Genomic DNA, 26,130 nt, shown 5'->3' with positions numbered 1-26,130 from the left:
AGCTGGACATGGGGCTCGATTTCCTGAACTGTGAGATCATGATCTGAGCTGAAACCAAATGTCAGATGTCTAACTGACTGAGCCACCCAGGCACCCCAATATAGTGCCCAATAATAGCACTACATTATTTGTGTGCTTTTTGATGAGGAGATTGTTGGGAGGATGAAATGGGTTAATCCACAGCTCAGAAGTGCTTGGTTTACATGCAGTAACTTCTTATTAAATTTTTGCTGCTGTGATTGTTATTAATCCTATGGTCATCTTAAATTTTATGAATTACAAATACCTGGCAAAAATATTTTCAGTTTGGCTTAGAAAAGATAGCTTATTGACCCTCCTTTACCCTGTCATTGACTTCATAGTCTAACTTCCTTTGTCTCTGTCTCTGTCCTGTCAACTCTCCATTATTTATCAGCATCTTATTGGCTGTTTTCCTGGGAAATTAGTTTTTAAGGGAATAATTTGATATAATTAATCTTGTAAAGGGATTGTAATATAGTTTTCTTTCTTAATAAATACTTGCCTCTTATTGCACAAAAACTAAAACATAGTATGCATAAGAGGTAGATATAGAGCTTTTATCTCTTTACATTCACTGGACAGTATCAACCTAGCAAACTTACTTTAAATACATGAGTCGATCATCTTAAGTCACATAACATAGGTTTATAAAAATCAGTCTGATTCAAAAATTATTACCTTCTCTATGCCTTCATTGTACTCCTTTAATACCTCTGTCTTGTTATCTACAGGATGTGTTTATCTGTTTGTTTCCCTTATTTGAGCTCTTTGTGTCTTATTGTCATACCAACCATGCATAATACGATTCCTGGCATATAAGTCTTCAGCACATGATTTTTTAATAAATTAATAATCCCAACAAGTACTACTAAGAGATTTTCTTTAAACTTCAGATGAAATAATATTAAACTATTAATATTAAACTATCTATTTTCATTAGATTGGACATTTATGGCATCTCCCAGGGGCCTTCCTGGGAGATGTAGAGAAAGACTTCAGAGTGGAAGTGTGCTTTACTCTCTTCTTCCTTAGGGTCTTTGATTGATTGAGCAAACTCTTCATATAGTAACAGGAAATGGGCCAGCAGAGTTAGCCTTTTACTTGCATGGATAACTTAAAACAGCTATGTTGTCAAAGCATTGTAGGTTTTCATTTCATGACTCCTTTGGAAATAGAAGTAAGTGGTGTTTGTTGTTTGCCATATTTTTGAAGGTTTAATGACTTCGACTAGATTATATACTTACTAGGAAATATTCAAACTTTCAGAGATGTTAAGACCTTTCTTCTTAAAGTGATTATACTTTTTGGATAATATTTGGGACTGTGCCTGTGGTTTATGATATATAGCAAATGACCCCAAGAGAAGTGAGATTCTTTTGGGTTGATGCTCATAACATGGAGTGTGTATTATCTCAAAGAACAATGTGAATGATTTTTAGAAGGAAACTGTCACTTAATGTTTACTGTAGAGTAAATATTTGAGAGATGTTGGCAATAGCTTACTTGTTTTATTTTTTTTCCTTATTAGTATTATACATAGATGTGGAATCTGATTTTCATGCCAAAGTTCCTGTTGTGGTGTGCAAAGATCGGAAAAGGTTAGTAACAGTGAAAAGAAAATAGTTTTTGAAATAACAAGTAAATATGCACTGAACATCTCCAAGGCAGAAAATTTTATTTTGTTTTGTTGTGCTTTATTTATTTTATTTTATTTTATTTTATTTATTAAAGTTTATTTATTGAGAGAGAGAGAGAACACGCATACACTAGGGTACATGCACAGGGTAGGGGCAGAGAGAGGAGAGACAGAATCCTGACATGGGGCTCTATCCCATGAACCATGAGGTCATGACCTAAGCTGAAATCAAGAGTCAGACACTTAATTGACTGACAGACCCAACCAGGTGCTCTAGAAAATTTTGTTTTAGATTTCTCCTTAGATTAATATACTATTTATTAAAAATAAAAGCTTACTAACAGCATGTACACAAAAAGGACACATTGTAGATACAAAACAAACAAATTGCCTCTTTGTGAAACCTCAGATACATTCTTCTCCCTGCCATCAAATATCTCTACTGTAATTCTGTCTCTCCTTTAACGTAGCTCTTATTTCACTTACAGTTAAACATTCTTTGAGGGTTCATATATACATCCTTTCTAATTCAAAAGTAGCATATCAGTAAAATCATGAAAGCTTAGATAGGAAAAATTCGAGTCAAGAAGTAAAGCTGGTTAGGTCAGTATTTCATTTTTTCTTTTTATGAAGTACAGAGCAAAAAGAATGAGCCAGGAAGTTATGTTACGCTACCTGACATTGATCAATGCCTTTTCTGTGATATAAATAAAATTTTGGTGAATGCTAATGCTGCTTTTGAAATTAATTTCTTTTCTTTCTTGTTTTTTTATTTTTTAACTTTATTTGAGAGTGTGTGTGTTCACTTACACGAGTTGGGGAGGGGCAGAGAGAGAGAGAGAGAGAGAGAATCCCAAGCAGGATCTGCACTGTCAGCACAGAGCCTGATGTGGGGCTCTATCCCATGAACCGTGAGATCATGACCTTAGTTGAAATCAAGAGTCGGATACTTTTACCCACTTCACCTACCCAGGCTCCCCTTGAAAGTATTTTCTGAAGAATTTAAATACTAAATGAGGTTGAAATTCATTTCTGAAGTACAAATGAGTATTGTATTGAAAACATCTTTAATTTATATGGAACTCTAGTGATGGAAATGATTTGTAGTTTCCAGTTATCTCTCAATCTAAAATATGTTTTTATTATGACTTCCTCGGTATTAAAATATGGTAACTAGAAAGAATAAGCATAGGATTTGGAATATTCTGATTCTTAAGGTTTTACTACAGTGAAATTTGCTTCTTTCTCATTCACAGTGGTTTACTTTGTAGAGTGAGTGCAGGAAATGATATGGCATGCCTCACTACTGATTTACTTGCTGCTCTTGGCAAGATGGAACCTGTCTTTACTCCTTTGGTGTTAGCCTTTCGCTATTGGGCTAAGGTAAGTGGAACAGAAGAAAAAAGTACCCGTCTTTAATATAATTCAGGCTTTTTCCTGAACTAACATGTTATGATAAATCATACTAGATGGGGATAAAATAGTGTTCTGTGTCAGACAGAATTAATGTGGCATGTTCGATTATGGACATGAAAATAAAATCTCTTAGACATAGAGAGTAATTGATATATTTTATTATTCTCCTTTTATGTAGTACAGAAGCATTCTCTTTCACATAACAAATGAGGCTCAAGTTTTCACCCTTAATGTAAGTTAAAGTTGTAAGATTATGCATAGGTTTGCAAGGTTTTTTGTTAGCATCTTTTTTCCTATCTGTCTCAGAACATTGTTCCCTTTCCTCTAAGTTACTGATAACCTACGGCAATTTCTGCTCTGGGTAACTGCTGAGAATCAGTTATCTGTTTCCTAAATTAGAATTAGTTTTGAAAGGCTTTGGTATCCTTTGTTGTCTCTTATTTCATATTGGAGGTAAGGAGGAGTGATAAAGTTATTGTTATGATCAGTCCAAAAGACTAAAGAGAGAGAGTGTTTAGTCTCTCTCTGTGTGTGTTCTTATCAGTATAGTATTCATCACTTGTTACAGTAGTGATGAGTAAATTCTCAGTCTTATATAAAGAAGATGGATTAAGGGAGTGGTGGTGAAATGATTAAATTGAGAGCAAAAACTGCTAGAGGATTCTTGGAATTTTTTGCTTGGACTCTGATAAGAGGATTAAACTCAGGATTGGGGCAGAACCAGCTGGCTGAGTAAGGAACAGCTAGACAGGTAAGGAACAGTCAGAAATTCTAAGTTTGGGGCTTTTTTAACTGAAGGCCTTTGTGTTTGCTGTTCCCTTCATCTACAATGTTCTTACTCCACATACAGCATGGTTACTCTCTTAGTTGTTTCAAGTTCTTGCTTAAATTTTACCTTGTCAGAATTCCCTGACAAGGGAACCCTTATATAAAATAGCATTGCCTTCATCATTCTCTCTGTTTCTACCCTGTTTTATTTTTTTTATAGCACTTACTACCACTTGCCATACAAATATTTATTTGTTTATGATCTGTTTTCTTCCATGAAATTGTGAACTCTGAGGAAAACTCTAGTAACCAAGGTTTCTCAGAGTGTGGGATAAGACTGGTACATGAAACATAGCTAGCATTCAGGAAACTCAGTGTACCAACTTGGGGAAGGTTAGTGGCTTCATAAAGGATGAAGGTTTAAACAGTAGCCCTTTGGATGATATTTCTTAACTACGCCCTAAGTTTTAGTTATTATAAACTAGTGTCAGTTTTCTTAAGATTTTTTTTATTCAACTAAGTAGACCGTGTTAGAAGAATATGAATGATATTCATATAAGTTATTTCCATTTGGGAAAAAAAATGTGATCTATAAACTATGTTTCCTAAAATGGCTCTTAGAAGATTTCTCAAATTTCTATTGATTCTAAACATACTAGTCAATGAAGTACACTAAAAAAACGCACTACAAAGCTGGTTAAAGAGTGGCTCTTTTCTATTAGATCCACTAGAGCAGTGTGTCTGATTTTTGGCACTTGTATTAATTGCAAAGAGCTTTTTTCATCGTTTTAATTTTCTGAGTTTATTGTAAGAAACCTAGAAATAATTCCTGGTATATTGTTTCTCTCAAAGACTTTTTAAAAACAGCTTTATTTATCTTGAGATTTTAAGCCACATTGTACATTTTATAATAAAGCACAGATTTTCTACAAGTTGAGTGTTCAGAAAAATTCTAGAATATGAATATAATTTATTCTTGTAACTGATATAATGAGATTGGTCTTGACTATTCTCTGGCTGTCTTCTCTCTTAACTTTAGCATTCCATTAATAGAAGTTTCTTAGTCAAGCCTTTTAAAACTATTTAGCCTTATCAGTCCTTTATAGTCAAGATTCCTGACTCAGAGTCACTTTTTTGTGGTTAACATAAGAATTAGAGGCACCTAGGGGACTCCGTTCTTTGGCTCAGGTCATGATCTCAGGGTTTTTAAGCTCTCTGCGTCAGGCTCTTTACAGACAGCTCAGAGCCTGGGGCCTGCTTCAGATTCTGTGTCTTCCTCTCTTTCTGCCCCCCTCCCACTCATGCTTTGTTACTCTCTCACTCTCTCTCTCTCAAAAATAAACAAACATTAAAAAAAATTTTAAAGAAAAAAGTTAATTGTAGCAGTATTTGACATCTGAAAGAGATTCCTGGAGATGGCTACATGGAAAAAAATGAAACTGGACCACTTTCTTATACCATGTACAAAAACAAACTTAACATGGATTAAAGACCTAAATGTGAGACCTGAAACCATAAAACTCTTAGAAGAAAACAGGCAGTAATCTCTTTGACATTGATCTTAGAAACCCTTTTCTAGATGTGTTTTTGTTTTTTAGGCAAGGGAAGCAAAAACAAAAATAAACTATTGGGACTACACCAAAATAAAAAGTTTTTGTACTGTGAAGGAAACCATCAACTAAACAAAAAGGCAGCCTACTGAAGGGGTAAAGATATTTGCAGATGATGTATTTGTTAAGGGCTTAATATCTAAAATGTATAAAGAACTTTTACAGCTCAATACCAAAATACCAAATAATCCAGTTAAAAATGGACAGAGGACCTGAATTAACATTTTTCCAAAGAAGACATACAGCTGGCCAACAGACAGATGAAAAGATGCTCAACATCACTAATAATCAGGAGAATGCATATCAAAAGCACCATTATACCTTGTCTGATTAAACAGATAATAGCTGGTGTTGGTGAGACTGTGAAATAAAAGAAACCCTCTTGCAAGGTTGATGGGAATGTAAATTGGTGCAGCCACTGTGGAAAATAGTATGGAGGCTCCACAAAAACTTAACATTAGAAGTACTGTATAGTTCAGTAATTCCACTCCTGAGTGTGTACCCAAAGAAAGAGAAAACACTCCAAAGACATATGCACCCCTGTGTTTATTGGCATTATTTACGATAGCCAAGATATGGGAGTGAAACAACTATCCATTGATAGACGAATGGATAAAGAAAATTGTTTGTGTGTCCAGACACACACACACTCTCTCTCTCTCTCTCTCTCTCTCTCTCTGGAATATTACTCAGCTGTTATAAAAGAAAGATCTCGCCAACATGGATGGTCATAGAGGGCATTATGCTAAGTGAAATAAGTTAGGCAAGAAAGACAAATACAAGATGATTTCACTTATATCTGGAATCTAAAAAACAAAGAAAAGGCAGGAGCAGACCTATAAATACAGAGAACAAACTGGTGGTTACCAGAGAAGAAGAGGGTAGGGTGTTGGGCAAAATGAGTGAAGAGGAGTGGGAGCTACAGGCTTTCATTTGTAGAATGAATAAATCACATGAATGAAAGGTATAGCATGGGGACCATAATCAATACAGTCACTTGTAGTATGCATAGCATGACATACAGAGTTGTTGAATCACAGTGTTGTACATTTGACACTAATGTAACATGTGTCAATTATAATTTAGTTTAAAAAATTCTGGAGGACCAACTGGCAGGCAATAAAAAAATAATCTCATACAAGGAAAAAAAGAGATCCCTAGGGTTTTTTTTTTAATTGTATGAATAAATACAACTTGTACAACTTGATAATTTGACATATGTATTAATTATGAAATAATCACCAGTCTGTTACCTCTCATAGATACCTTTTGTGTGTGTGTGGTGAGAATGCTTGGGCTGTACCTTCTTAGCAAATTTTAGTTATATACTAACAGTATTACCTGTAGTCACCATGCTATCCATTATATCACCAGAACTTATTCATCTTATATAATTGAAGTTTTAGATCCCTTGACCAAACTCTCTCCATTTCCCTCTCCCCCAGCCTCTGGTAATCACCAGTCTAACCTCTCTGTTCCTCTGAGTTTGGCTATTTTAGATTCTGCATATAAGGGAGAGTAGTGTTTATCTTACTATATCTGGTTTCTTTCACTTAGCTAAACGCCCTGTAAGTCCATCCACATTATTGCAAACGGGAGAATTCTCCTTTTTAAGGCCGAATAAGATTCCATTGTATTTATATACCAATTTTTCTTCATCTCTTTATTTGTTGATAGACTTTAAGGTTATTCCCACAGCTTGGCTATGATCAATGTGTTTTAAGAGCTCGCTCTTAAACTACCGTAATGTTATTTCTCTATGAGATGTCCATTAGTGTTAACAGCATACATAAACAGTTCCTTACAGTTGCAAAAAAGTTTCTAGTTAACTTGACTTAGTCATTAGGCATGACTCCTGTCATAGTAATCTGGAGAAATGAGAATTTATTCTAGTGGGATAATTGAAGCTCTTATTTTATTTAATTAAAAATATTTTTTAATGTGTGTTTATTTTTGGGAGAGAAAGAGAGAGTCTGAGTGTGAGCAAGAAAGGTGCAGAGAGAGAGACACACACAGAATCTGAACAGCAGGCTCCTGGCTCTGAGCTGTCAACACAGAGCCTGACATGGGCTCAAACCCACGAGCTGTGAGATATGACCTGAGCTGAAGTCGGATGCTTAACCAACTGAGCCACCCAGGCCCCCTCTGTTTTATTTAATTTTTGAAAAATGTTTATCTATTTTGAGAGAGAGTGTGCACATGTGTGCAAGCAAGGGAGGGGCAGAGAGAGAGGGAGACAGAGAATTCTAAGTGGAATTGTTAGTCACAAGGCTCAAACTTATGAACCTGTGAGATCCTGACCTGAGCTGAAATCAAGACTCAGACACTGAACTGACTGAACTACTCAGGTGCCCCAGATTGAAGCTCTTTATATAAGTATTCTTTATCCTTTCATTTTAAATTATATTCTTTTGTTTTCTTTTTTTAAGTAACTCGTACACTTAACATAGGGCTTGAACTCATGGCCCCAAGATCAAGAGTCATATGCTCTACTTACTGAGTTGGCTGGGACCCTGTATTCTTAAATTTATTAAGCCATTCTTAAATTTAGCAAGCCATTAAACTGTAGTGATTATTATCTTTATTATCTAAATAAGAGAAAAAATAAAAAGTAAAATAAAATCCAAGTATAGATTAATCTTACTGATATAACTGCAAAAGTCTAAATGAAATATAAGCAAGTGGAATATATTAATGTGTCAAAAAAGGTTATATGCCACAACTATGCAGGATTTCAGGAATATATGAATGGTTTAATATCAGGGAGTCTCTTAACATAATTTATTACATTAACAATTTGAAATGGAAAAACATGGATGCTGAAAAGGCATGTTCTTCTTAAAAAAACTCTTAATTAGTAATGGAAATTAATAATAAAGATTGTTTACTAAAAAAAATCATTTTAAACAGTGAATTAATCAAGTCATATGTGTTAGAATTAGGAGTATTATAGAGAAGTTCACCAGTGAAGTTGTACATTGTTTTGGGAGATTTAAAAAGTACAGTAAGAAAATGAAATGAAATAATGTAAATATTGGAAAAAAATAAAATTTATTAATGATAAAATTGTATACCTACAAAACTTTAGTTAAAAAACTATTGAGATTAGTGGCTCAGTCAGTTAAGCGTCTGACTTCAACTCAGGTCATGATCTTGTGGTTCGTGGGTTGGAGCCTTGTATCAGGCTCTGTGCTGACAGCTCGGAGCCTGGAGCCTGCTTCAGATTCTGTGTCTCCCTCTCTCTGCTTCTCCCTCAGTAACACTCTGTATGTGTGTCTCTCTCTCTCAAAAATAAGTTAACATTTAAAAAATTTAAAAAAAACTATTGGAGGGGCGCTTGGGTGGCTTAGTCGGTTAAGCGTCCGACTTTCGCTTAGGTCATGATCTCGCGGTTCATGGGTTCGAGCCCCGTGTCGGGCTCTGTGCTGACTGCCAGCTCAGAGCCTGGAGCCTGTTTCAGTCTGTGACTGACCCTCCCCTGCTCACGCTGTCTCTCTCTCTCCTCTCCTAGAAATAAATAAAAATATTTAAAAAAAAAACAAACTATTGGGATCAATAAGGGAATTTGTAAGATGACTACGCAATAATAGGTAGGCTTTCTGTGCCATAAAAAAACCCTGGTAGAGTGGAAACAAAAATATTATCTTTGTGATTGTGTCACAAATTATAAAATACTAAAGAATAAATTTAATAAGAAAGATACAGGAAGAAAATTATAGTAAGAAGAAAATTATTTCACTTTTGAAAGCTAAAAGCGAAATCTGAACAAATTCATTTATTCAGCAAACATTTGTTAAATGCTTCCTGTGGGCCAGATACTATTCTAGGTGCTGGAAACCTCTAGCAAGATTATGTAGAGTCCTCCTATCATGAAGCTTACATATTTGTGGAAGAATCAGCCAGTAAACAAATATATAAGTAACACAATATCTGGTAGATATTCTCTATAAAAATGAGAAGATGTGATGCAGGAGTGACATTATACTAAATGGTTAGGGAAAGTCTTTTGGAGGAAGTGATATTTAAACTCAGTGCAACAGTAACCAGCCAATTGAAAGTCTGAGGGAATGGGATCCAACAAATAGCTCAGAGCTTCTAAGGTATGAATGAGCTTGTGAGGAAAAGAAAGAAAGGCAGAGGTTGCCCGAATGAAGCAAGTGAGAGTGAAAGTTCCTGTGGTAAGGAATTTGGATTTTCATTACAGTGAGAAAGCACGGGAAGAGTTTTAAAAGTGGTGTATGACTTGATGTGATTTATGCTTTTGAAAAGATCTTTTTGGGGTAAAGATTACAAACAGGGAGCCCAGTAAGCAGGCTGCTGTAGTATATCAGCCAGAGGTGATAATGGTTTGTGCAGGATTAGAATGGATATGAAGCATAGCAGACTGATTTGGGATGCTTTTGGAGGTAGGACTTGCAGAGGTATTGGATATGAGAGTTGAGGGGAAGTGAGTAATTGATGACAGCTCCTAAATTTTTGGAAAATGTAAAGATACAAAAGTCTCAGATAGGGAGATGGTACCTCTAAAATGTAAAATCACCTTTTAGTTTTCAGATGTACAAGTAATTTCAATTAGAATTACCAAGAGTTTTTAAAAAGCTGATAAAAGTTTCAATAGGCAGTTCAGAAAAGAGCAAATTAAATGGTTAGTAAACTTATGAAATTGTATAATGTCTTAGCATTGAGGAAATGCAAATTGAAGTAATTATTATATAATTATATCTTACACATCCTATTGGGATTTTTAAAAAGTGGTAGTACTTAGTGTTGGAAAGCGTATGTGTATACTCATGTTACTGGTGAAAAGAGGAATTTTTTATAGTGATTTTGGAAAACAATCTTATATATTAGAATTTAGAGATAGCACACATTTTTAAATCCCGTAAACAGTGCTGGGAATATAGCTCATATAAATAGTCTCCAATTATTAGGAAATGTATATAAGGATAAATATTATAGCATTGCTTAAAGTGGCAGAAATTGGAAACAGAGTATGAATGTCTTTGCTGGGGAATCTGTTGAGTAGCCATCCAGATCATAGACTATAAGTATTTAAAAAAAAATGTATCAGATGGGGCGCTTGGGTGACTTAGTTGGTTAAGTGCCTGACTCTTGGTTTCAGCTCAGGTCATGATCTCTCATGGTTTGAGAGTTTGAGCCCCACATGGGGCACGCATGTCAGTGTGTCCACACTCTCTCTCTCTCTCTCTCTCAAAATAAAGAAATAAATAAACTTAAAACATGTATTAGATATGTACTAATTGACTTAGAGGAACTTTGTTGGTGCATTATTAAGGGAGAAGAATATATACAGAATATATAGAGACATGTGTATAATATACAATTTTGGTAAGAGTGACATAAACATAAAATATATCCTGCATTTGTACCACACTGAGATACCACCTCACGCCAGTCAGAGTGGCTAAAATGAGCAAATCAGAGAACTCTAGATGTTGGCAAGGATGTGGAGAAACGGGCACCCTCCTATGCTGTTGGTGGGAATGCAAACTGGTGCAGCCCCTCTGGAAAACAGTGTGGAGGTTCCTTAGGAAACTAACAATAGAACTCCCCTATGACCCAGCATTAGCACTGCTAGGAATTTACCCAAGGGATAAAGAAATGCTGAGGCATAGGAGCACATGTACCCCAATGTTCATAGCAGCACTCTCAACAATAGCTAAAACATGGAAAGAGCCTAAGTGTCCATGAGAAAGAATGAAATCTGGCCATGTGTAGCAACATGGATGGACCTTGAGGGTGTTATGCTGAATGAAATAAGTCAGGCAGAGAAGGACAAAGATCATATGTTTGCACGTATAGGAGGATTAGGAGGAACTTAACTGAGGACCATGGGGGAGAAGAAGGGAGGAAATGGTGGGGGGAAAGGGAGAGAGGCAAACCATGAGAGACTCTTGAATGCTGAGAAACAAACTGAGGACTGATGGATGTGGGAGGGAGGGGGAGATGGGTATGGAGGAGTGCACTTGTGGGGATGAGCACTGGGTGTTATATGGAAACCAATTTGACAATAAACTATTTGTAACAAAAATAAAAATAAAATATTTCCTGCATTTGTATAGAAAATAGAAATATTTGTATTTGGTTGTTAGAGTATATATATAGAAAAAGGCATAAAAGAGTATATAGAAGATTGTTAACAGTGAGGCAGAAGAAGAAGATAAAATAATATTTTAAAAATGTGTACACAGTAAAACACTATGTATGATATGATTCCATTAAACTAAAATATGTATTGCATATATATATTTATATATATATATATTTATTTATTTATATTCAATAAAGAAATGAATGGAAAGATCACCAATATATTAATATTTATCTCAGGGTAGAGAGATATCAGATCATTCCTTATAATTTTCATTGTTTAAACATTTTTCAGTGATTATAGCGAGAAAACAGCTGCTTCTATTGTGAGGGAAACAAAGAAAATTAAAGCTAATTGGCAGTACTTTTTCCCCCTTCGTTTTGCAGTTATGCTATATTGACTCCCAGACTGATGGTGGAATCCCTTCTTACTGTTTTGCTTTAATGGTGATGTTTTTTCTACAACAAAGAAAACCCCCTCTTCTTCCTTGCTTACTTGGAAGTTGGGTAAGCATGAATTTGTGACATATATTTGCATGTATATATGTAGTTTGCTCTTGAAGAGTGCTCTGTTCAAACATATTAAGCTGGAATTCTGGTTTGTCTGTTTGTCCATCTTTTTTTTTTTGAAATAATTTTTCCACTACCAATTTGGAATGCCTTTTTATATAGATTGAAGGCTTTGACCCAAAAAGAATGGATGACTTTCAGCTGAAGGGCATAGTAGAAGAGAAGTTTGTGAAGTGGGAATGTAATTCAAGTAGTGCAACTGAGAAAAACTCAATTGCTGAGGAAAACAAAGCTAAGGCAGACCAACCAAAAGATGATACCAAGAAGACAGAAACAGACAACCAAAGTAATGCCATGAAGGAAAAACATGGCAAAGTAAGCTTTTTGTTTTTGTTTTTGTTTTTGGCTTTTCTATCTGTAGAATTTGTGATACCTTCGATTGAAGCTATTTTAACAGTAGATTGACTGGACTGACTTTGCGTAAGCCTCTTGGCCTCATTTTCCTCATCTGTAAAGTGAGGGGTTGATCTGGTTTAGTTTTTCAGTACTGAGATTCCCTAATGAATTTATACTTCATTTTGGAAGATGTGTATTGTTTGAATCATGTCATGGTAATTCTTTGTATCTTTTTCATTTAGACAAGGAAAATTTCCTTCAGGACTTGGGCTCTGACCAAAACTTTAGCATATGGGAATACTTTTGCCAGATTGGTGGAAAAATAAAGGCCCTTTCCTCCCCTAGGGGGTGGCTTGCTTATTTAATCATTCAACATTCATTTATTAAGGACCTGCTATGTGCCAGACACTATCTTGAGGGCTTGAGAGGCAAAGATCAATAACCATGGATTGTGTCCTCCAGAAGTATGTAGTCTTCTGAAATAGACCTATTATTACAGAAATGTAAGCATTACTGAAATGATTACTCTAGCTATATTGAATTTTATGTAGTTCCTGAACATTTATTCTTGGTCCTTTCAACACTCCTACTTTCCTAGACTTCTTTCTACTCTCTCCTCAAACCACCAATACTTAGCTAATGCATTTGCCTATTCACTGAGAAAACTGAAGCAATCAAAAGAACTTTTACACACTGTGACTATTGCTTGCTACTTGTCTGCCTTGATGCCTCCTTTCATAAAGGAACTTCCCAAGTTGCTATCTAAAGTCATTTCTACACTTGTGTATTTAATCCCATCCCTTCTTGTTTGTACTAGAACATTACTCTAGCAGTTCTTCTCTTTCCTTCCTAAGTTAGCAATTTTTCATTCTTTATGGACTCAAACATGCTTTTATTTCTCCCATTAAATTTATTTATTTATTTATTTATTTATTTATTGAGAGAGAGAGAGAGAGAGAGTGAGTATGTGAGAGGAAGAGAGAGAATCTTAAGCAGGCTCCACAAACCCTGAGATCATGACGGAACTGAAATCAAGAGTCAGATGTTTAACTGACTGAGCCACCCATGCACTCCCCCCCACTTTAAGGCAAAATAAGGACATCATTTTCCTTCCTAGTTTTGCACCCGTTTGCAGTATAACTTTTTGAAAGAATTGTCCGTATTCACTGTTTGTGATTTCTGTTTCCTCTTAACTCATTACATTCAGGCTTCAGCCTTCATCAGTCTACCAAAACTTGTATCATCAAATGTCATTATCCTCCACATTGCTAAATCCAATGGTCACTTCTCAATTTTTATCTCTTTAGACTTATCAGCCATATTTACCAGTTGATTATTTTCTTCTCTGAAAAATTTCTTAACTTGACTTTCAGGGTAGCACACCCATGGCAGATTATTTCTTCTCCGTCTCCTTTGCTGTCTTTGTCTTCTCTCTTCCTCTCTAGTTTCCTAGTGTTGGAAACTAGACTCAGTTCTCGGTCTGACCCCCTCACCACCTTTCTTCTGTATTTGCTCTCCGTTGGTGATCTCATCCAGTCGCATGGGTCTTACATACCATGTGTATGGTACTCCCAAATTTAAATCTTTGGCCAAACCTCTCTCCTGAACTGTATAGTTGTATCTCCAACTGCCTATATTATGTCTGTACTTAGATGTCTAAGAGATGTCTTTTTTTAAAAATATTTATTTAGAGAGAGAGCCTGCATGCATGTGCATGAGCAGGAGAGTGGCAGAGAGGCTGGGGGAGAGAGAATCACAAGTAGGCACCACACTGCCAGCCCAGAGCCCAACACAGGGCTCAATCTCATGAAGTGTGAGATATGACCTGAGCTGAAATCAAGAGTCAGACCCTTAACCAACTCAGCTACCCAGGCCCTCTTCTAACAGATGTCTTCAAACTTAACATGCCTGGACTCCTGGACTTCCTCTTGCTCCACATGCAGTTTTTGCATCAGTTGATGGCACTGCGTCCTTTCAGTTACTCAGTCAGAAGCCTTGGAATCATCCTTTACTTCTCTCTTTTATACCCCATATCAAGTCTGTCAGGAAATCCTATCATTTCTACTTCAAAATATTTTCAGAATTTGACCACTTCTCAGCACCTCCACTGTAAACCTCTGGGTCATCTTTGGCGTGGATTATCACTGTGGCCTTATATGAGTTTCCCTGCATATACCATTTCTGTTTATATGGTTGGCCCTTGAATAACATGGATTTGAACTCTGCAGGTCCACTTATATGTGGATTTTTCTTATATATAGTACAGTACTATAAGTGTGTTTTCCTTATAATTTTTTTAACATTTTCTTTTCTCTAGCTTACTTTATTGTAGAATATAGTAAATAATAAATGTAACATACAAAACACATGTTAATTGACTGTTTATGTTATTGGTCAGCATTTTGGTCAAGAGCAGGATATTAGTTGGGCACCTGGATGGCTCAGTCATTTAAGCATCCGACTCTTGATTTTGGCTCAGGTCATGAGTACACGGTTCATGGGATTGAGCCCCATGTTGGACCTTGCACTGACAGTGCAGAGCCTGCTTGGGATTCTCTCTCTCCACTCTCTCTCACTTCCCCTCCCTAGCTTGCACTCTCTCTCTCTCAAAATAAATAAACATTAAAAAAAAGAAAAAAAAGAATAGACCAGACTTAGACCACTTTATACATGTTAAACAACCCCCCCCCCCAACAACAGGCTATTAGTGATTAAATTTGGGGGAAATCAAAAAAGTTATATACAGATTTTTTATTGCATAGATGTCAGTGCCTCTAAACCCCCATGTTGTTCAAGGTCAAGTGTAGTCTATTCTCAGCACAGCAGTTGGAATGGTTCTTCAAAAATTTAAGTCATATCATGTCCTCCCTCCTCTCCAGACTCAAAACCTTTCAGTTGCTTCTCATTTAATTTAGAATAAAAGCTGAGGAGTCTTTAACTGAGTAGTTCTTTGTTTTCTTCTTCTTCCCTTCTTTACCACGCTGGCTTTCATGGTTTTCTTTTTAAAGCTAGTCACTCCTATTTAGTGTGTTTGGTCTATCTGTCCCCTATTCCTAGAACACTTTTCCCTCTTCTTCAAATGATACCTTCTAACCGAGACTATCCTGACCACTCTATTTCACTGAAACCATGTCCTACTCCATACTCCCATCCCCTTATTACTGAACCTACTTGACTTTCTCTTACTTCCACAGCACTTTTCTTTTTCTATAACTTGCTGTGTAATTTACTTATTGAGTTTTTGTTAGTGCACTAAGGCAAGGATGTTGGGTTGTTTTTTTTTTCATGGATATATCCCAAGTGCCTGGCACATAGTAAGGTACTCAATGAATAGTTGTAGAATTGAATTAGCGAATGATTATTTCATGTCTTTATGCTCCTTGGTGGTCACTTTTCGCCAGTCTTCATCTAGCTAATTCCTTTAGANGGCCCATTTTAGCACAGAGTCTTTAATTGTTAAATTGTCTCTTCCTCTTCTAATAGTCTGTGAAGGAGGACCTCACCTTATTTGAGTGGTAATATTGTAGGTATAGTGATTAGCAACAAATTCAGTAGCCAGGTGGTCTTGAGTCAAACCCTCGCCCTCCCTGTAGTATCTACTTCATAGAATTCTTAGAATTAATAGTTACTATATGTGCAGCACTTAAAGGTGTGGATGATGCATAGTGACCATTATGTTTAAGCATGAGCTCTCATTGTTTTTTATATCCCCAGCACAGGACATACTAGGTTCTAAATAAAGTTTGCCAAATGAAGGAATTAGCTTTTGAAAGCCCATGGCATTTACTTAGGTTTTTAAAGTAATTACTGCAATGAGGACCTATAGTAGTTGCTGTGCAGGGGTTTGCAACCTTGGAGGCTTTAAAAATCACTTAGGAGGCTTTAAAAATCTCAGCACCTAGTACATAACCCAGGTCAGTTAAATCAGAATCTTGGGAAGGGTTTGGGAGGTAGGAATGGTATGGAGCTCAGGTATTTAGTATACTGTAATGGTCCCAGTGTGATTCTAATGTGCAGCCAAGGTTGAGAATCACTGGTTTATTGGGAAGAACATAAAATTCTAGGAGTCAGTAAAACTAGGACTGTGTTCCCAAACTTCTTTTTGGCAAGTTACTTCTTTATGCCTCAGTTTTAGTAAAGATAATCTCTTAGGTCTTTTCAAACTGAAAATTCAATGATTCTGTAAAGTTTTGTGAAGCTGAAATGAAAAGTATTTTTTCTTTTCTAGTCTCCTTTAACATTGGGAACACCAAATCAGGTATCCCTGGGACAATTATGGTTAGAGCTGCTAAAATTTTACACACTGGATTTTGCTTTGGAAGAATATGTCATATGTGTACGGATACAAGATATTTTAACAAGAGAAAACAAAAATTGGCCTAAAAGGCGAATAGCCATTGAAGGTGAGGTGATATGTTATATTTCATTTGGAGAATATGTTTTTGTGTGCTACTGATGATCTGTCTCTAATACCGTGCTATAAATTATATCCCTTGGCGTTATAGCACTGTATATGCCACCAGGCTGTCATTATATATTTTAGATAAATTCTTTATCAAGTCCATGATAGTTTTATAGGATTAATACTTATTTTAAGGTTTCCAATTTATAAATACTATATTGGTTAGGGTTATTAGCTTATTAACATGCCTTTATTTTTATGTTTTAGTTATGAAAAACTTCAAAAATATAGACACACAGAATAGTTATTCAAAACAATCTTATAGTATTCCTATAAGTTTCTGTTATAAAATTATGTTAGAGTATAATTTTAAAATACAGTTTTTCATTGTCATCTAACCTCATCTCTATGGAATGTGTAGGTCGTTGGAGTATATCTATATAGAATACAGCCAGTGGTGTTGTAATAGTATTGTAGGGTGACAGATGGTAGCTACACTTCTGATGAGCATAGCATTAACTACAGAATTGCTGAATCACTATGTTGTACACCTCGATATAATGTAAAATTGTATGTCAGGTGTACTTCAAAAACATAAAAAAAGTACCTCAGCTGTTTAATATGGCTAAGCTAAAGATAAAAAAGATTGCTCTTAAGAAAAAAAATTGATGTTGACAAAAAGTTTTGTATTAAATCCCAAGAATGTTAAGATCTTTAGAGATGCAAATTAATAGAATGGTTTTTAGAAAATTTAAATCATGCAGCATTTCACTCAGTTTTATAGATAAGGGATTGAATTTCTGTCCATCATTTTAGTTTGCTTAGACTACATATTCTGTTCCCTCAGTCCTCTCTTCGGCTAAGATTCTTAGACCTATAAATATTTAAAAAATTTTTTTTGAATGTTTTACTTATTTTTGAGAGAGAGAGAGAGGCAAGTCATGAGTGGGGAAGGGGCAGAAAGAAAGAGAGACAGAATCTGAAGCAGGCTCCAGGCTCTGAGCTGTCAGCACAGAGCCTGACATGGGGCTCGAACCCATGAACTGCAGAATCATGACCTGAACCAAAGTTGGGAAGCTTAACCGACTGAGCCACTCCGGCACCCTGACCCACAAATATATTTAAAAAATTAATTAGGAAAATATTAACAATATTAATATATTATTTGTTTTTGAGAGACAGAGCAAGCAGAGGAGGGGAAGACAGAGGAGAGAGAGAATCCCAAGCAGGCTCCACTCTATAAGTGTAGAGCCTGATGCGGGACTCGATCTCATGAACCATGAGATCATGACTTGAACCGAAATCAAGAATTGGATGCTTAACCAACTGAACCACCCAGACACCCTTGAACCCACAAATATTCTAATGTATTCCAACGGTTACTCACATTTTGTACACTTACATATAGTAAATAAATGAGCTCTGAAGCCTGTAACTATTATAATTTGTTTTCTCTTGTGTTTTTTTCTTCTACAAGGGACAAAAAGACCAGGAAAGGCTTTTGGGTTTAGAGAGCAGCCTGTGGACTTAGGTAACAGCAAAAAGTAACAGATGACCAAACCTGTTAACAATCTGAAGCCTGTCCTGTTAATCTTTTTTACTTAATAATCTTCAATAGTAGAGAAAATGTTCATTGTCTTTTGGATGTCATCCATTTATTATTTTTTCCTGGGGCATATTTGTATCTTAGGCTTATAAAATCCAAAAACCCATAAGTATTTTTGAAGTCTTTTATATTTTCTTAATAATGAAGATGTACTTGATACAAGCTTTTTCAGCATACCCAATTTAGACTGGATTAAAAAAATTTTTTTTTGAGAGTGAGTATACATGAGCGGGGGAAGGGCAGAGCAAGAGAATCTTTTCTTTCATAGTTTATTGTTAAGTTGGTTTCCATAGAACACCCAGTGCTCATCACAAGTGCCATTCTCCATGCCCATCACCCCCCTGCCCTTCTCCCCCACCCCCATCAGCCCTCAGTTTGTTCTCAGTATTCAAGAGTCTCTCATAGTTTGCCTTCCTCCCTCTCCCCACCTAAATAGAGAGAATCTTAAGCAGGCTACATTGCCTCCACAGGGCTCAGTCTTACAAGATCAAGACCTGAGCTGAAATCTAAGAGTTGGAAGCTTAACCGACTGAGCCACTCAGGCACCCCAAAATCAGTATTTTTTAACTTGAAGATTTGAGAGTTTTAGGTTATCTTTTATTTAAGTTGCAAGGAGCATGTAGCTCAAGAATATTATGATGAGATGAAAATTATTAATGGGTCCTAGAGGTTTGAAAAATTTTATTCAGTAACAGTTTACGAAGGTCTAAATGGTATGGCTTTTTCTACCAACTTTATCATTGAAATTTTGTAATTACTGGGGTGCCTGAAACAGTATACAAGTTTTGACCTCAGAGTCAGGAGTTGGGTGTAGCGATTACTTAAATAAGTTTTGAAAAATTGTGTAATTATTGAGTTGGTCTCCTTGGCCATTCTCTCCTTAGTTAACCTTATTATTACTCTTTTCTTTCTTTTCCTTTTAACTTTATATTTTATGGCAGAAAAAAGGTAAAGATGTTTCTCTTGTATTTCTCCTACTCAATTTGTAGGAACTCTCACTTCGACATTAGGTTAAAAAAGCCTTGGAAGAATGTACTGTGCTGACAGTATATTAGTTTCAATGTGTTTGGGTAAGCTTGGAATTGTAGTTCGCTAATAGATACTTAGTTACTGACCATTTCCTTTTTTATTAGATCCATTTTCAGTTAAGAGGAATGTTGCTCGGAGCTTAAACAGCCAGCTTGTTTATGAATACGTTGTGGAGAGATTCAGGGCAGCTTATCGGTATTTTGCCTGTCCTCAGAGGAGGGGTGGAAATAAATCTACAGTGGATTCCATGAAAAAAGAGAAGGGGAAAATGAGCAATAAGAAACCAGTGAAGTCTGACAATACGGCATCCAATTGTATTCTACGTGGAGAAAGCACAGAAAAAATAAATGCAGAAAGAGGTCAGCCTGATAAATATGATGAAATGGATTGTACATCACAGAGATGTATTACTGAAGATGACAGTTTGTTGGTAAACGAGCTAGATTTGGCTGAACTTGGACAGGAATCTTCATCTCTTTCTACCAGTGGAGGCAGTGAATTAGAGCCAAAATCAATTAAGAAACAAGATGATTTAGCACCGTCAGAAAATTGTTTAAAAAAGGAACTCAGCCAGTGTAATTGCATTGGTTATAAATCCCCTGACCCAGATGAATCCACTGGTACAGACTGCCGGTCACGTATAGAGACAGAGAGTTCACATCAGATTGTGAGCACTGACACATCTGCTACCTCCTCCAACTGCAAAGCTACAGAAGATGCTTCTGACTTTAATGATGATGATAATCACCCCACCCAGGAATTACATTATGTGTTTGATAAGTTTATTTTAACCTCTGGCAAGGTAGGATACTGTTTGTAAACAATCTGTAAGATTTTGTGGTTGTTGTATGACTGTATTTATAGTTTTTAGATTCAGAAATGTAAAAATAGCTTCTATGAGGGTAGACTGTTATTTTCCATTGGTATTTTGGTGTATATTTTCACTTTTCCTGTCTACAGTTTTTCCTATAGTTGTCTTTAAAGAATGTATATAAAATCTCAAAAGGTTACAGCACTCTTACTAGTTTGGTATGCTTAACTTTCTCATATATGAAAGGATTCATCAGATATTTTATGAATATCAGTTTGGCAAAGGCAGCAATTATCTTAAATTTTATTTTATATTTATATGTTTATATTTAATTCCACAAAGAAAATTACAAGGTGTGTAAATTCTAATAGTATTTTACTTTAAAGGTGTTTTGTTTTTTTCCCATGGGGTGGGTGAATATAAATTTTTTTAAAGTTTTTATATATTTTGAGAAAGATACAGAGAACAAGCAGGGGAAGAGCAGAGAAAGAAGTAGACAGAATCTAAAGCAGGCTCATGCTGTTAGCGCAGAGCCTGATGTGGGGCCCAAACTCACAGACTGTGAAATCATGACCTAAGCTGAGACCGAGAGTCCAACACTTAACTGACTGAGCCACATTGATCCCCTTGAATATAAATTTAATAAAGATAGTTGAGCAGAAACTAAGATCAGGAACCAAAAATGGAAAGAATTCAGATTCTGTCTCTGCCATTGAGCTTTTCTTTGGATACTGGCATATCCTTTATGAATTAACGGAGTCTTAACTTTTCTACTTTTTAAGTGGGAGAGTCTGAACTTCAACTTCATAAATTATAGAAAACAAAATACCCCAGCAACAGAAAATAAACAGTAACTACTTTGTTAATAAAAAAAAAGGTTTAGGGGCGCCTGGGTGGCTCAGTCGGTTGGGCGTCTGACTTCGGCTCAGGTCATGATCTCATGGTGTGTGGGTTTGAGCCCCGCATCAGGCTCAGTGCTGACAGCTAGCTCAGAGCCTGGAGCCTGTTTCAGATTCTGTGTCTGCCTCTCTCTCTCACCCTCACCTGCTCACGCTGTCTCTCTCTCTCTCTCTCTCTCTCAGAAATAAATAAAACATTAAAAAAAAGGTTTAGCTAAGTCACATTGCTTCAAATGTAGGTTACATAATTGAAATATCAGCACCCAAGTTGAAAAAAAGATTATATAGGTCATGTGTAAATCAAGTAGAATTTTTTTCATTTTTTTTACATTTTTTTAAATTTTTGAGACATAGAGAGACAGAGTGCAAGGAGGGGAGGGGCAGAGAGGGAGACACAGAATTTGAAGCAGGCTCCAGGCTCTGGTCTAACCCATGAACCACGAGATCACGACCTGAGCCGAAGTCGGTAGAGTATTTGTTTAAAAATCTAGAAGGTTATCCAGTTTTATTATTTTATTGATAATTATTTATTGACAAGCTTTAAAATTTTTGACCTAATTACTAAGAATACCTCTATTGCATTTTTTTTAGGTTGCTGTATTTAGGACATATGGGCTGTAGAAAGGATGGATTAAATGGCAGATTTTTAGAAAAGCTTCTTAATTATGTAACTGCAGTGTATACTTAAAAAAATTTTTTTTAATGTTTATTTTTTGAGAGAGAGAGAGAGAGAGAGACTGAGCATGAATGGGGGAGGGATAGAGAGAGAGAGAGAGACACAGAATCTGAAGAAGGCTCCAAGCTCTGAGCCATCAGCACAGAGCCCAACACAGGGCTTTAAATGAACCTCGAGATAATGACCTAAGCTGAAGATAGATGCTTAACTGACTGAGCCACCCAGCCAGTGGTGGAAACTTATCTTTTTTTTAATGTTTATTTATTTTAATGTTTTATTTTATTTTTGAAAAAGAGAGTGTGAGCAGAGGAGGGGCAGAGAGAGAAGGAGACACAATTGGAAACAGGCTCTAGGCTCTGAGCTGTCAGCACAGAGTCCAGTGTGGGGCTCAAAGTCATGAGCAGTGAGATCATGATCTGAGCTGAAGTCAGATGCTTAACTGACTGAGCCACTCAGGTGCCCTGGAAACTTATTTTAAGATAACTGTTTCTCCAATTAAAATTTTTTTCTAGTTATATATAAGATTTTCTAGTATTCTCTGATAAATACGTCTTTTAAAAAGAAGTTTTGAAAAGCTAAGAGAAATTCTGTGGTATTGTTAATTAGCCTTTAGCGCAGCATTGAGACAAGTAGAGGATTTTGTATATATAATTTGCATCAGAGTTCATGGCTAGGTAAATGTCTAAGCTAATCTCGGAGGAGAAAGCTGTCTGTGATCTAGGCATTTTACAGTAAAGAAAGGAGTACTGCTCTTCCTTCACTATGAGTTTTGTTCAGGTAATTGGGATACATTTTTACTGTTTTAGCTACCAGTCTGGTAGTCCATTGGAATACATTTTATTTTATTTTAATTTAGTTTTTTATTAGTTAAAAATTTTTTAAAGTTTATTTTGAGAGAGATTGAGACATTGTGAGTGGGGGAGGGGCAGAGAGAGAGAGAGAGAGAGAGAGAGAGAATCCCAAGCAGGTTTCCACACCAGCAGAGCCCAGTGTGGGGCTCGAGCTCCTGAAACCATGCGATCATTACTTGAGCCAAAACCAAGTTGGATGCCTAACTGATTGAGCCATCTGGGTGCCACACCATTGGAATACATTTTAAATGGTGGTATAGGGTTTGCAGTTAACTTTGTGGCTGTTGTATATGAGTTATTCCTTATATAAAGCAAAGTTATTTTTAGAGTTCAGCCCTACTGTTTGGTTTCTTGAGTACCATGCTAATGTAATAAATTGAACCAACTAGCCAAATTGAGGGTTTATAAGTGACTATGAAGATAGAAAGTGTTTGGAGTGAAATGAAAGGTGCCACTTCAAAATCTTTCTTTCTCTTTCCTCCCCTCCCCTCCCATCCCCTCCCCTCTCCTCTCCTCTCTCTCTCCCTCTCCCTCCTTCCTTCCTTTCTCTCTCTCTTCCCCCCTTCCTTCCTTCTTTCCTTTATTTGAAATTTCTTTCTAATCTACATTGTTAATTATTTTAGTAGGTTAAAATTAATGCGCAGATTTCATCTTGGGAACTGACCAAAATGTTTGCATTAACCCATACGTATTTCCTCTTCAGGAATTTCCTGTGTCTTACATATTTGGGTAAATATAATCTTGATAATACCTTTTTAGTGGGGAAGAAGAGTTAAAGTGGTTGGCTCAAAAATGTGTTTTTTACATTTCACACTGCATTTTACTTAAATGCTTTTTTTTAAACCTCCTGAAAGCACAGATTATCAGAATTGAGTTACATAGAAGAATCTTTTTGGACCTGCTTTCTAAATGGTGATGAAGTCCTCAATAGTTTATTAGATTATTAGATTTTTTTTTTTACCTTTGTATAGCCACCAACAATAGTATGCAGCATCTGCAAAAAAGATGGCCATTCAAAAAATGATTGTCCAGAGGATTTCAGAAAAATTGATCTAAAACCTCTACCACCAATGACAAATCGATTTCGGGAAATCCTTGATTTAGTGTGTAAAAGATGTTTTGGTAAGTCTTTTATTACTAGAGCTATTGTGAATAGTTTCTTTCTTAGATTTTGAATATTTATTTTCTTATTTAAAAACAGTTTGCTTTTGTTTTGCTTTGGTAAAAGAAAGATTATTTAATAGTTTAGAGACCTAACAACAGATATTTACTAAATGCCTACTCAGTGCACAGCACTGTGGTAAAATGCTAAAGGGAATATAGAGTCCCATTATGTGAGCTTCAACTCTGGATCTGTGCTGTCTAATGTGGTAGCCACTATTTAAGTTAATTAAAATAAAATTAAAAATTAAGTTCCTCATTTTTAGTAGCCACAGCCCAAGTAGTGAGTAGTTACATGTGGCTAGTGGCTGCTGAATTGGACAGGTCAGATAGAGAACATTTCCATCACTGCAATGCTCTTGCATGGTTCCGCTCTAGATAGATATATGATATGTATAAAAATTGCCATAATTGGAAGCAGAATGTATGACATGCTGTAGTAGTAGTAAACAAAATGCAGTGCAAACACACTTTTAACCAGGGTAGAACACAGGAATTGGGATTAATGATGTGGCATTTGAGATGGATCTTGAACTCCCTTTCCACATCTAGGAAATTATGCAAACAAGTGTAGGGTGTATAATTTCTTTGGGAAAATAATTGCTTTAGGTTTGGTAGAGTATAAGAAAGATAATAGAGGGAGATAAGGCTATAGAGATATTTTGGGAAAAGCCTTACATAATTGTATTCAACAAATACTTATGGTGTACCTGGGATAAACCTTCACTCACAAATATTTTTTTAAATTACTTGCTATCCCCCAGACAAAATTTCTGATTTCATAACATTTACTTCCCCATTGTAATGCCTCCCATTTATTTTCTATCCCAACCTCTTGCCAGGCAGCCACTTACCTGCTTTTAATTGCTATACATTGATTTCTCTAGAGTTCTTTATAAATAGAATCACATAGAATGCACTCTTTTTCTGAGTTGGGGTCCTGGCTTCTTTCATTTAGCATAATTATTTTGAGATTCATCCATGTTATGTGTGTAAATGGTTCATTCATTTTTAGTGCTGAGTTTTTTTCCATTATATGGAAGTGCCACAATTTGTTTACCATCCACCTGTTGATACATATTTGACTCATTTTTAAGTTTTGATTATTATAAATAAAACTGCTCTATAAATCTATGTGCAGGTCTGGGAATGGATATATACTTTAATTTCTCTTGAGTAATACCAGGGAGTTGAACAGCTGGATTGTGGCACATTTTTCCAGCAGCTTTATTAAGATACGGTACATTGCATTTGTTTTTATTTATTCATTTATTTATATATCTTTATATGAATTCATGGATATTTTATACTTTGGGTTATCATCTAATGCTGCTTTATCTTTTTGCTCAAATTGTTCTGGATTTGGCCATTGGGAATTCTTTCAGTAGGTTCCTGTGACTTATACTTCCATCAGTGTGTGGGGTTTTTTGTTTGCTTGTTCGTTTGTTTGTTTTAAGCCCTTCCTTACTTTCTGGCTCTACAACATATTCTCATAGGCTCATCATGTATGTTTTCTGCCCCAGTCCTAGAATTAAATATTTCTCCAAAGAGCCTTGATTCCTTTTATTGGAGAATAATATTAGAAACCAAGATCTCGAGGCTAGCATTCTTGCTATTATTGGGTGTTGTTGCTTCTAGGCTGTCTCTGAGCGAGAAAATTTCTATATGTGACCATCGTATATTAAGTTAAACATGACTTTTGTACTGATGTTTCCAACTTGAATACATTACCACATGGCTCATCCAAGGCTCTTCTTTCTGTTTATCTGTAAATTTCCCACTCCAACGGTGAAAAAGCTGGCCCCCATCATCTGCTACCCATTTATTCAATTGTTCCATTTAAGTACACATGTATAACATTATCAGAACTGTTATCTATCCCTATGGGAAATAGCTTTATCAATTATAGTACTTATGCATAGTCCTTTTGCCCTTAGTCTTACAGTGAAGTTTGTGTTTCATTTTGAGTGAAGTTGTTTTACACATGTAGATTCTTTTGTTACAGCCTGCATTCCATCCTAAGATTCCCCAGCCACCTAGATGATATTTTTAAAATTTGCATACTGTAAAGTTCACTCTTTGTACTGTAAAGTTCTCTGGATTTTCACAAGTGCATTGTATTCTGTATTACCATTATGGTATTATACAGAATAGTTTCACCACTTTAATAAATAATAATAAATCACCTGTAATTCAGCTACAGGTATACCTCAGAGATATTGTGGGT

The 26,130-nt window shown here is 35.9% G+C and overlaps 1 protein-coding gene across 9 annotated transcripts in view; it reads left to right on the top strand.

Moving 5' to 3' along the window:
* The window catches only part of TUT4 (terminal uridylyl transferase 4), a 131,713-nt gene that overhangs the window by 64,747 nt on the left and 40,836 nt on the right, over positions 1-26,130 (top strand). For 7 of the 9 annotated variants that reach the window (XM_077779693.1, XM_077779696.1, XM_077779692.1 and 4 more), the window contains exons 8-14: positions 1,550-1,619; positions 2,914-3,040; positions 11,950-12,069; positions 12,235-12,447; positions 16,697-16,871; positions 19,610-20,307; positions 23,714-23,864. In XM_077779693.1, the coding sequence (XP_077635819.1) occupies positions 1,550-1,619; positions 2,914-3,040; positions 11,950-12,069; positions 12,235-12,447; positions 16,697-16,871; positions 19,610-20,307; positions 23,714-23,864 (1,554 nt within the window). The remainder of the gene's footprint in view (positions 1-1,549; positions 1,620-2,913; positions 3,041-11,949; positions 12,070-12,234; positions 12,448-16,696; positions 16,872-19,609; positions 20,308-23,713; positions 23,865-26,130) is intronic. The other 2 variants (XM_077779697.1, XM_077779698.1) reach the window with 2 other exon arrangements.

The sequence above is a fragment of the Crocuta crocuta genome, unplaced genomic scaffold (genome assembly GCF_008692635.1).
Source record: "Crocuta crocuta isolate KB4526 unplaced genomic scaffold, BGI_CrCroc_1.0 scaffold168, whole genome shotgun sequence".
NCBI lineage: Eukaryota > Metazoa > Chordata > Mammalia > Carnivora > Hyaenidae > Crocuta > Crocuta crocuta.
This window is presented reverse-complemented; position numbering and strand designations above follow the sequence as displayed.